This window comes from Callionymus lyra, chromosome 2 (genome assembly GCF_982586985.1).
Source record: "Callionymus lyra chromosome 2, fCalLyr1.hap1.1, whole genome shotgun sequence".
Taxonomy (NCBI): Eukaryota; Metazoa; Chordata; class Actinopteri; order Syngnathiformes; family Callionymidae; genus Callionymus; species Callionymus lyra.
In genome coordinates this window covers 5001-17750 of record NC_141819.1, presented here as the reverse complement: position 1 = coordinate 17750, position 12750 = coordinate 5001, and the positions used below count along the sequence as shown (strand labels likewise).

Genomic DNA, 12750 nt, shown 5'->3' with positions numbered 1-12750 from the left:
TTCACTAAGATAGAGTCTTTAGTCGCCATATTTTGTCTGACTATTGGTAAAATAATAGAATGCAATTTCATATATTCCAAGAAATGTGAATTTGTCATATTAAATTTCAACAAGCTCAAGCTTTTTTTTTTAGCACTTTTATGTCACTGTACAGCACTTTGTAATGACTGTTGTTGTTTTTAAAGTGCTTTATAAATAAAGTAGAGGAAGTGAGTGGATGCGGAGTTGAGTCCATAGATGAGTATTGTAGTGTTGTTATATATATTATTATAAGTATTCCACTGTTCACCCGGTCTGTTGTGCCTTCTGTACAAAAGGAACAACTCATGAGTGGAAGGTCGACAATGAAGAAACAAGCACTTTATTGTTATTATTATTACTTTACGTGACACATTTTGGAAGAAGACAGCAGGAATCTTTCCATATTCTGTTGAATATCTTCAGTTTCTTCAGTTGAATGGAACGTATATTTAATTTACTCTTCTGACTGGTCTAGTCCTGTATCCTCTTTCGGAGATGTTTTTTGGCTTCCGTAACCAAAGTTGATAAAGAGACATTTGGGGAACACCGGGTGAAGCAAAAGCCTCACTTCCTGTAACCACAAGTTTATGTTGTTGCCCTCACTTGTAGGAAGTCTGTGGACTATACAGTAAATGTCATAGCATTTAGCCAAAGTAACATTAGCTGTGAGTATTGTTAGGAACAGGTTTAGTGTTCTCCACAGGTTCAGTGGCACACCTGATGCTGATCGTCACCTCCTGCAATCAAGGCAGCTGGACACCTCTATAAAGATGGCTCTTCTTCAGTTGACTCTCGCTCTCTGGCTGGAGCTGGTGCTGTGAGCTCTGTGATGTTTTGGTTTAGCGGTAAAGCTGGTTTATTTGGTGCCACTATAGACTCCTCTGTGTCCTGTGTCCTATTTTCTTTGTTAATAAATACAATTTGTTTTTTGTGTGTATAAACCACTCGACTGCTTTATGCTACACCCTGCTAGCGAGCACCAAGAGGGGGCTTTACACATATAAACGTTCACTGTTAGGCTGATTACACTCCTACTTGTCAATGAAGCCAGATGAAATAAATCTGCTTCACAACTACACTCCTGTATCACACGCGTCAAGTTATGGGTGAGCAAAAACTTCATTACAGAACTGAGGTTCTACTAGCTAACCCATTACATCTAAGTCAATAGTTAACTAATGATATTTTCAAAATTGATGTTCTAAAAAGTCTCTCAGAATCTGCAGCCCGTTTCCTGACTAAAACTAAGGGGCGCGAACACATTTCCCCTGTGCTGTCTTTACATGCATTTAGTAGAATTTACAATCTAAAATCTTAACATGGTCTAGCACCAACATGCAGTAAATATCTAATCAAAATTATCAACCATCTAGGACCTTATGATCCCTAAACTCTGATCTATTTGTTATACCACAAATCTCAATGTAGATTGGGAGCCAAGGCCTTCAGTTTCCAAGCCCCTCTGCTGTGGAACCAACTAGCGGCTTAAGTCCGGAGGGCAGACACCCTCTCTATGTTTAAAAACAATCTTAAAACCTTTTCGATAAAAATATAACTAGGACTGACTCTGAATCTGTCTGTTTATCTTAGCTACTATAGGCTGAGAATGCTGGAGGAGTTTTGGACACCAGCTCTGTATATCCTTTTCTGCATTACATTCATCACATGTGCAGTTTAAACACCTTTTTATTTCTCTCCCGGAGCTCCAGGGCCTCCAGAGCTGCTGCAGGATCTTCACCACGTCAATGATCCAGAGTTCTCTCCAGCACCTCCATGGACTCTTCTATACTCTCCACTTAAACTGTAGTGTCTTGAGATAACTTGATGATAAGACACTTTAAATAAAATTGAATTATTTTCTATATGTACATTTACTTTGCGTTTCAGACTTTAATAAAACTCATTAGGCCAAACGACGTTAGGCTTAATTTGACAAAGTCAGATGTGGTACCCTGCACTTTTTGTGTATAATTTAACACTTGTATTCATGAGTGTTTGTTTTGTAATACGTTTTGGTTCATAACATGACAGGTAATGTAGTCGGTGTAGTAAAGCGGTGACGATCGTGCACATGAACACACTGGAAACTTGTGTTTAATTTACATAATTTAGTTTATTCTGTTTTGACTAGTAGCATATTTCTGCGTTATGGCGAGAACGCTGACGTCACAACAGAGAGCAAGTTGTAGTGTTGAGAGACGCAGCATGTAAGGCAACTCTAGCGATCTGTAATCAATTGTATTGTTTTCTCTCCGTCCTTCAGTGGTGTGACAAGAATCAAGAGTGACACCTTTCGCTGTCATTACTGAAGGGTGGCTTGAACTTTATCCAGATCCTTCACAATAACTCAACATAACACTTAATTTGTTACACAGGGAATATTGAACAATACACAACTATTTATCCTACTACGTCTGTGATCTGCTAATACGTTAAACCTATGTAGCATTACTTGGTGAAGGTCTTACTCTAATGCATCCATCAAATGGTGCAGCTTCGTGGAAACCAAAGTCAAACAAAAAAAAACTGAGCGCCGTGTATCACAAGTTTCAAGTTGACCGAACCAGAATTATTACACAAGACTCAAGTTTTTTTTTTGTTTTTTAATAAAAGTGAGTTTCATATTCTGAAAGTTACTATTCTGCCCCTGCTGTTGTGTTCGGCGCGTTGCAGCCTCTGATACATCAGCTCAACAGATGGCGAAGTAGATTTTAAATGAGAAGCTGAAGTTTCTTTTCATTCTTTTACTTGAATGACTGTAAAACTGAACAAACATACAGATGTGTCATTACATATGTACATAAATGAACACAAATGTAAAGGCCTTGACGCACTGCGCAGATTATCGGGCGTCTGGCGCTGTCAGGCAGTCAGTGCCTCGGGGTCCCTGTCGTATCACCCCCAGTCTGGAGTCGGTGTCCTAGTCGGCTGAAAAAAGTGGCGGGTTCAGTCTGGAGTAGAGTGTGGCTCAATGGTCAATCTGATTGGTCGAGTGCTAGGTTTAGTGAATCATCGCAGGACAATGAAATGGAAGTAACTCTTGTAAACGAGCAGCGACGGATGAAACCACACTTATCAAAAATCCTCACCAATATTATGTGAATGAAGCCGATCAATGCAGATGAGACATGGTAATCATGCATCCAGCTCACATTATCATAACATTGAACACATGTCATCACCTCCTGCTCCATGTTTATTTATTTACATTATCATTGAACACATGTCATCACGTCCATGAACTCATTCATTTACATTAATGTCTTGAATTGTTCAATTCACAAGGAACCTTTCATGAGAGTCGCCTTCATCTCAACATTTGTATCGCAGTCTGATTCATGTTCATTTTGTGCTAATGTTACACAATATTGTTGACAGACTTTAGTGATCAACACAATGACTTCTCTACATCTTGCTCGATCAACACAATAACTTCTCTACATCTTGCTCGACACATGAAAAGCCTCCGAGCTGCTGCTGTGAGATCCAGGAGCTTTTCCTGCGACGTCCTCCACAAGAAGATCAAGACAATGCCAGTCGCTGCATTTTCTTATCCGTCGAGTTTTTATCTTTTCTTTCAACGAGTGAAAACACCGTAATTATACTTCTCTCTGACGTCATGTGTCACCTGCTGTTGCACATGTGCAGAAGGTACACTTGTGTGTACGAGGCTTCATGGAGGGACGGACCAGAACACACTGGTGTGTCAAGGCCTTAAGAACTTGCAGGCAAACGAATTCAACTCAAAAGTTCATGCAGGTGTTCACTCTGTTAACTGTGTGACTCTCGTTCGGAAAATACTGTGCAGGCGAACCTACAGCCTTGTTTCAAAACCTGGTCTTGCAAAAAAGTAGATGTTTTCACCTACTCCACATGAGCTTCTCTCCTCCACAAGTAGCTCCAGAGACTGCATCATTGCTGGAGTTAAAATGATCGGCGCCTCCATACATGCTTCCCTTAAATTTCCATTCGTTCGAAATGATGGCAGAGCCTTTTCTCCATTGTTGTGAATGCATCACTTGTATCTTAACTTGATAGGGAGTTGACCCTGGTGATGGATGCTTCGTACAGCATCTTTGTAAAAGGGTTAAAACTTAGTTCATTTCCATCGCTCCAACACGACGTCACCTCCGGGTCTTAATACTTTGCTTTATGGAGAAAAGAGGTCAATGCAGAGTGTACGGGTCGTTTATTCGCCGCTTCAAGTCAAACAAAGATACAAACTTTTACGATCGATCGGACGCGCTCTTTACCGGCAGCTCTACAGGTCAATAGCTCCGGGAAAGACTCTCCCGAACAATAATAAACTTTTTGATCAGCCTGGTAATGACAATAAAAGATCACACAACATCAAAGAACACAGAAACCTGTGGCACTGGTAGACGCAAAGGACAGGAACTAGCGCTCCTTGACAGCAGGACGTCTGCTCGGGAAAAACTCAATACGATCTTAGGACAATGGGTAGAGGCATCAAAAGAACACTAGGGGGAGCAAAACAATGTAAATGGAGCTGGAGCTCTTCCCTCTGGACATTACATTGTTCTCGTCGCAGAAGATCCTGTCGTTTAAGTGTCTCAGTAGTTGGGACTTAATTCTTCCTGCAAAAGTGTGTGAGCATCTGTATTTATGAAAAAAAACTTTGTCTAAAGTGTTTAAATCCTGATGATCTTCAACTAAAATCACATCATCATAAGACTATAAAATCACAATCCAGGTAAAAACAGATGAACTCTCGCTTGGATCTTGTGAAGAAGGGGTTCCAGGGAGAGTGCATAGAGCCCGACAGAGCAGCCCTGCCGAATACTTCTATTCACCTAAAAGGAGACACAAAAGCTGCTGTTTCAGCACACTCTCAATGTCACTGTACAGTACCTGAATCTTGGCGATGAGACCCTTGCTGAACCTAAACTTACCCATGACTTTCAATGCGGTCAAACGCCTTTTATGATCTAGTGTGATCAAGCCTATGTCGATGTCTGAACTGGAGACCTCCAAAACATCCCGAATGAGGCAGACGTTGTCTGCCATATAGGCTTTGGAGCGGATCTTGTAGTCCGTGGACACTGGACACCAGTTCTTTATTTCCTGGATATTTCCTTTCTTTGGCAGGAGGGTAATGACGGCCCTCCTGCAGGACGGAGGAAGCGAGCCGGAATCCAGGCTCTCGTTAAAATAGTCCATGAGATCAGGAGCAACAATGTCCCAGAAGGCTTTGTAAAACTCCACGCTGAGGCCGTCGATGCCGGGTGTTCTGCTGGAGTGAGTGGCCGCACCAGCCGCTCATCGGCCTCCCCTGAGATCTGTGGAAGTCCTTCACAAAAGTCATTGAAGAGTTTGTGCTGCTCATGATACTCACTGGCGTAAAGGTGTCGCTAAAAGTCACTGCTATCTACCGGATCTGTAGATGTTCTTGACCATCTTCCGGCAGTGGATGAGCTTCCACTGTCTATGAGCTTTCCTCTCTAGGCCAAAGAAGGCAGACCATGGTGCCCTGGACCCTGGTGTCCAACAGGTTGACTATATCCAGTCTTTTACTTTTGAGGGTTTCGAGGGTACATTCCTCGATTTCCCTCGGCCCAGTTTTTGGCGTTTCCAGTCAAAAGGTCTGGTGAGGGTAGTGGGTCATGCGGGATTGATATTGGTGGCAAGTGAGAGCTAATTTGAGTATCCCAGGTGGGGGGGGGGTCGGTGTTGGAAACATTGTTCAGGTGGTGGGTGGATTTTATTAATTTAAAAATAAACTGTTTAATGTAAAAAGCAGAGCCGGTCGGGTCACGTGAAGAGGAATAGTGGTGATTGTTATATCGGTGATCGTTATGGTTATTATTGTAGCAGTGAGTGAGTATGTGTCGGGTATAAGTAGCGGTGGAGGCGGCCTCTGGAGTGGCCCCGTTGGTCGATCTGGTTGCAGCGGAGATCCTGGAGCTCGTCGCGGTGAGGCTACTGTTATGGTTGGCTCTCGGACCACAACAAATTCAGCAGCCACACACAGCTTGGAGAACCAAAGTACATTTAACAAAAATGAACCAAAACTACAACAAACAGGAATGATCAACATGTGTGACCCAAGAGCACTACATGCTATTCGAGGCCCGCAGGGACACAGACTGGCCCAGCTTTATTAAGGAGTGATTGATGGCAGCTGCCGTAATAATTATACATCATTAAACAAAAATGAACTGTGTTTTACCTTGAGTTTGTCCTTTTTTGTGCGAGCAGTTGTTTCCTTTTTTTCGGAATGAAAAATAAAGGAAAAGAATTCAAGATAGTCGGCTGTAACACATGAACATTTTATTCAACACACAAATTCACAAGCAAACACGCGACGTTTCGGATGTCAAATCCTTCATCAGGAGTGTTTTGCTGGCGGTGATTACTCCTCCCTACCTGTAAAAGAAATTCAAAAGGGATTAAAGGTTAGGAGTTGGGTTACGTTAAGTAATGGGTGGGGTTTAAATTAAGTTATTGGTGGGATTGGGTTTAGGGTTCGGGTTGGGGTTAGGGTAGAGTTAGGGTTAGAGGGTTAGGGTTGGTTAGGGGGTTTTGTAACCGGAAACGGGTCCCGGTTAGGGTTTTTGAGGGGGGTTGACAGGGAGGGTCCCTGTCGGGCACGGGCCAGTGCAAACCCAATGGTGACCCCTCCCTACCTGTAAAAGAAATTCAGAAAAAATTAAAGTTTGGAAGTTAGGTTAGGGTGGGGTAAAGTAATGGGTGGGGTAAAAGTTAGGTTATTGGTGGGGGTTAGTTTAAGAGGGTTAAGTAGTAGGGGTTGATTTAAAAAAGCGGAAAGCGGAGTATTTGTGATTTAATAAGGCCAGAGAAGGTGTGCCGGGGGTGAAAAGAGGTTTTGTGAAGAAGTGCATGTGTGTCTGTGTCTTTAAAGAATACCCTGATGTCCAAGTGCTGTGTATGGGTGAACGTAGGTCCTTTAAATATTGTCGTGTCGAGGAAGTCAATAGAGTGGAAGTCAAAGGTAGATTTCAGGGTGATGGAGTCGTCCAGGGAGTTGAGTGTGAGTATGAATTTGTTAAATTGTGTCAAACTACCAGGCCAGATTCCGAAAATGTCATCTAAGTAACGTAGGTAAGTAGTGGGTCGGATGTGATAGTGATTGAGGGCATTAAGCTCCCACTCTGCCATATAAATATTTGCGTAAGCGGGAGCAAAACGTTTCCCCATGGCCGTGCCTGAAATCTGTAAGTAATATGTGTCGTTGAATTTAAAGTCATTTCGTCGTAAATTAATTTCTAAAAGTTGAATAAGTTCAGTGTCTAGTCTACCTGGGTCAGGGAATTTTTTAAATATGTTATTAACAGCAAGTAGTCCTTTGTCTATGTTGATGTTGGTGTAAAGTGAGTCAACGTCGAGAGAAAATAAGAAGGAGTTAAGGGGGACGGTGATATTTTTAATTTTGTTAATAAAGTCATAAGTGTCTTTTATATAACTGGGGTGACGTGTGGAGAGAGGAGTCAGGTAATAGTCTAGGTATTGTGCGGTATTGTATGTGTCGCTGGAACAGTCAGAAACTATAGGTCGGCCGGGAGGGATTTTGAATGGGATAGTCCAGGTCTCTGGTTTTTTGTGGATTTTGGGAAGTATGTAGAAAAGTCTAGGTCTAGGGTTTGTTGAGGGAGTGAGGAAGAGTTTTTGGGTCAAGTTGATGTGTCCGTTGTCAAAAAGGCGGTCTAGTACTGGTTGGAGTAACAGGTGTGTGTCCGTAAAAATAGGTGTCGTAAGTGGTTTATAGTATTTTGTGTCGGAAAGTTGTCGTAGTACTTCATATGTGTATTGTGATTTATCCATGATGACTATAGTGTTGCCTTTATCTGCGGGTTTGATGATTATGTCATTGTTATTTAACAGGTCATGTAGTCCGTCTTGTTCAGTGGGTGTAATGTTCAGTGGTGGTGTAGGAATGTTTGAGTGGAGTTGAAAGAATTTTTTGTCGGAGATGAGTTTTTTATTTAGTGCAGGTGGAAAGTAGGAGTCAGATGGTGTCCAAGTTGATGGTGGTGTGAAAGGTATTGTGGTTCTATTAGGTGTGTGTTGGAAAAAGAGTGCCAGTTTTATTTTACGGTGCAGTTGTTGTATATCATAAAGTGTCTGTTGTGTGTGGTGTTTGTTTATGTAAGGTCTATTGTTGAGGTGAGTGGGAATGAAAGTGAGTCCTTTTTCTAAAATGTGAGTTTGGTGTATAGTGAGGGTGAAGGTGTCCGAAAGGTTGAGAATGGTGGTGGCTCTGGGTGTTAGTGTGCTCGTGGTGTTAGGAAAAAATCTCCCTGTGCCAGTGGTGCAGAAGGTGTGTGGCTGTGTCCCGTGTCCAGTGTATGTTGTCCTGTTCCGTGAAAAATAAGTTGTCCGGGAGTTTTGGGATGTGCGGATAATTTTTAGTGATGTATTTATTGAGCGAGGTTAATGTTTCTTGTTGTTTGGGTGTAAGTGATTTTGAAAAGTTGATGAGTGGGATCCAGACGGTTGTGTTTGGTAAATGTTCTGTTGCAGCAAGTAGTAATTATTTTAGGTTATTAATGATGACTTCTAATTTTGAGTCACGTTCATTAATACCAAAAGATAAAATAATTTGTGATGTTGAGGTGGTGCAAATGGAATTTCTGATAATGTGTGATGCGCGGTGGAAATTTGCCCCCGGAAAAACATCTAATTGAACATTTGCAAATTGTGCGATGGGTGGAATTTTAGCAATGTTAGAATCACCTATTATTGCATATTTGTTGGAAATTGATAATAGCGATTGACCGAGTTTTAGTTTCATGTATTGGTGTCGTGTAGGGCGGATGCAACGAAACTCACAAGGTGTTGTTGGGGAGGGTCCCGGATGCTGGATCCGTGTTCTCATATGAAGTCTCATCTGTTGACGGGGTCCCGTGGGTGGAGAAGTTGAGGTGCTCCAACAACGGCGGATGGTTCAGGCAGTGGCTGTTCCAATGGTGAAGAAGTGTCCTGTGGGGGGAGGTTGAAACCCGCGGGTGCGGATCGTCCTTTGGGGGCGCTGGGGTGTCTGTGGGATGGGTCTTGATGCTGGTGGAGATGAGGCCTGGACGGGCTGTGGTGATGGTGGAGGTGAAGCCACGATCAACTGCGGTGATGGTTCCGGGGGTACGGAAGCCGTAGATGTGGTCGGAGGGCGGGCCCCGCTCCTGGAGTCGGGCCGCGGAGGTCCGGCGGGGAGCGAAGAAATCTGTGGAGAATGTGTCCGGGTCGCGTTGTCGGTCTGGGTTATGGAAAGTGGAGGGATATTATTGTCAGAATCAAAGTTGGAGGCCAAAAAGGCCCGAACTGAGTCCAAAGAGTTTTGTTTAAGTCGATTGCCAAGGCTGTCCTGGGCCCATTTTCTGGCTATTAAAAAGTGTCGTTCGTAGGATGGGTCCGTAAGTGAAGTCCAAGTATTTTTTAGTGAGGTGATAGAGTCCGTGTAGTGGTCGCGTAGGATTATGGTGGTGGTGTAGGCCCAATTTTTGGCATTTCCGGTCAGCAGGTCCGAGGTGAGGGTGGTGGGTGAGGCGGGGTTGATGTTTGCAGCAAGTGAGAGGGCCAGTTTTAGGATACCAGGTGGGGGGTCAAGATGGGAGACATTGTTCAGGTGGTGGGTGGATTTTATTAATTTAAATATAGTTTGTTGTTTAATTTGTGAAGCAGAGTCGGTCGGGTCACGTGAGGGGGGAGGGGGGGGGAAAGTTTTGGTCGTGTCGTCGGTATTCGTTAAAGTTGTTGTAAAAGTAATTCGGGGTCGGTCTGGAGTCGTAGGTATGGGGAACGTAAGTATGTGGTCCCCGCTGAGAGTAAATCGGTCTCCGGCCCGGTCCCGCAGGTAGATCTGGCCGGGGTTGGGGCCCTGGAGCCGCCCGGCGTGGTTGTGGATTCCTCGAAGTGGGTATACATATATACCAGATTTGAATAAACTGTGTAATTACCTTGAGTTTGTTTCTTTTGATCCTATGCGAGCGGTTTTTTGTGAAAGTTTTTTTGTTCAAGGTGAATCAAAAAATAAAGAGCAAGAAAAAGAAGTTCCTCAAGGAGATTGGCTTATACACCAGAATATTTTTTTAATCAACACACGAAAAAGGGGTTTAGCAAACAACCAACGTTTCGGACAAGTCCTTCATCAGGGTGTTTGCTTCGTTCCGTGTGTTGAAAGTGAGGGTTGATGGTCCGAGTCCAGGCTTTTAAGGGGTGATCGACACTTCCTGGGTTGCGCAGAAGGTGCTGGGGGGTCCGGGGCGTCCGGAAGGGGAGGGTCAGGAATGGGGAAGTACAGGTGAATAGGCGGCAATTACAACTGAACGGTACAATAACAAGCGATCGGGGAATAATTAAACATTTTTTGGACAAAGATTTGTGGTGAAAAATACATACAATGTGTTAGAAGGAGGAAGTACACAGTAAGGACAGATATATAAAATGGTAATAAACATTGATAATAGTCCGGCGGAGGAGCAATGTAATACCATATGTGGGCGGTAGATGGAGGCAGAAAGATCATGTGAAGAGCGAGAAGAAAACAGAGCGTGGGTAGATCCTAGGTCCCACGGCGCTGGCGAGATTAGGTTTTTTAGAGTTTGTGGCCGAGTACAGGTCCCGGTCACGAGCACGGGCCAGTGTGGACGGAGTCAGACCCACGTCTGCTGGACAGGCGAGAGGGAAGAGGAGAGAGAGGAAAAAAATGTTTTTTTAAAATGAGAGGTCTGAGTGGGAATCGAACCAGGGTCCTTGGATGTGGGGGGCAGTAGATTAGCGCGATGCGCCACGGAGGTCTGCGGAGTTCCTGGATGTGGGGAGGTGAGGTCATGGGTAAAGGGGGAGAAAGAGAAGAAAAAAATATAAAATAAAGCAAAAAATCTGTGGCATGGGTGAGAATCGAACTCGGGTCCTCAAATGTTGGGGGCGGTCAAAGGGTGTATGGAGCCATGGAGGCCTGCAGGGTTATTGAAAGTATGGCGGTGAGGTCATGGATAAAAAATGGGGATGCAGGGTTAAAAATTATAATATAGGGGGTGAAGGTTAAGTTTAGGTTTGGGGGGGTGAGGTAAGGAATGGGGGGGTAAAGGTTAAGTTTAGGGTTAGGGGGGTTAGGGTAAGGAATTTGAAAAAAATGGTTTTTTTTTAAAAAAAGGGGCTCAGGGGGTTAGGTTTAGGGTCAGGGTGGGGGTTAGGTTTTGGGGTTAAGGGTAAGGTTTTGGAGTAGGGGGGTGAGGGTTAGGTTTAGGGTTAGGGGGGTTTAGGGTAAGGAATTTGGGAAAATGGGGTTTAAGGGGCTCAGGGGGTTAGGGTTAGGGTCAGGGTGAGGGTTAGGTATGGGGTTCAGGGTTAGGTTTTAGAGTGGGGGGGTGAAGGTTAGGTTGAGGGTAAGGGTTAGAAATTAGGGCTAGGGGCTCAGGGGGTAAGGTTTAGGGTAAGGGTAAGGGTTGGGTTTAGAGTTTAAGGGTAGGGGGGGGTAAATGGGAGAGTGAGGGTTAAGTTTAGATTGGGATGGTAAATAGAGGAGAGGGAGAGGAGGAGAGAATAAAGAAGAGAGAGTAGAAGGTGAGAAGTAAGAAAATGATACCACATGATGATTTTTTTGGGGGGATTCAGTTGAGTCCTTTTGGTTAGGGGTTAGGGTTAGGGTTTAGGGTTAGGGTTAGGGTTTTGTTTTTGAGGGGGGTTGACAGGGAGGGTCCCTGTCGGGCACGGGCCAGTGCAAACCCAATGGTGACCCCTCCCTACCTGTAAAAGAAATTCAGAAAAAATGAAAGTTTGGAAGTTAGGTTTAAGGGTTTAAAAGTGCGGGGTTGGGTTAAGGGTAGGGGTTGGGGTTAGGTTTGGGTTTAAGTGATGGTTGGGGTTAAATTAAGTTCAGTGTTGGGGAGTGAGTCAATTTAAGATAAGTGAGGAGTTAGGTTAAGGGTTAGGGTTAGGTTTGTGTTGGGGTTAGGTTTGGGTTTGAGTGATGGTTGGGGTTAAATTAAGTTCAGTGTCGGGGAGTGAGTTAATTAAAGATAAGTGAGGAGTTAGGTTAAGGGTTAGGTTTGGGTTTGTGTTGGGGTTAGGTTTGGGTTTAAGTGATGGGTGGGGTTAAAGTTAAGGTGGAGTTGTGTCGATTTGGATTTTTTCATCAGGGCGGTATATCGTTGGAAGAAGCCGTAGTCGGGCAGGTGGTATTGGGGGCAGTTGGGGGGGATCGGTGATGGGGGCATGTCATCCTCATCCAGCGGGACCCCATCGGGAGAGTCGTCGGACTCCACATAGCTGAGTGGGGAAGGTGGCGTGAAGACCGTTGGGGAAGTGGAAGGTGGCGTGATGGCCCCCGAAGGAGCAGAAGACGGCGTGATAATCGCTGGACGTCTCGAAGGCGGTGTGATGGTCGCCGGAGAAGTAGATACGTAGCTGTGGGAGCTACTGTCCCCCCAGTCATGATGGAGACAGGAGGGCGGCGCGAAGACAATAGGAGTATACGTCTGGGAGGCCGTGGAGGTGAGTCCCGTTGGGGAAGTGGAAGGTGGCGTGATGGCCCCCGAAGGAGCAGAAGACGGCGTGATGATCGCTGGACGTCTCGAAGGCGGTGTGATGGTCGCCGGAGAAGTAGATACGTAGCTGTGGGAGCTACTGTCCCCCCAGTCATGATGGAGACAGGAGGGCGGCGCGAGGACAAGAGGAGTATACGTCTGGGAGGCCGTGGAGGTGAGTCGCGGGCGGAGGAGGTGGTGGGCCGGCGGGTTCATCTGGGCAGCA

The 12750-nt window shown here is 44.7% G+C and overlaps 1 protein-coding gene across 1 annotated transcript; it reads right to left on the bottom strand.

Annotated features, from left to right (window-relative positions):
- Positions 1-6795: 6795 nt before the first annotated feature.
- Positions 6796-8375, bottom strand: LOC148085008 (uncharacterized). The gene has a single exon (XM_087785553.1). It carries the CDS (start codon positions 7822-7824, stop codon positions 6796-6798), a length of 1029 nt encoding a protein of 342 aa, XP_087641679.1. The 5' UTR covers positions 7825-8375.
- Between the last annotated feature and the right edge of the window lie 4375 nt (positions 8376-12750).

Coding starts and splice junctions, on each gene's coding strand:
- LOC148085008 (XM_087785553.1), bottom strand. CDS start 7,824: ATGGATAAATCACAATACACATATGAAGTACTACGACAACTTTCCGAC.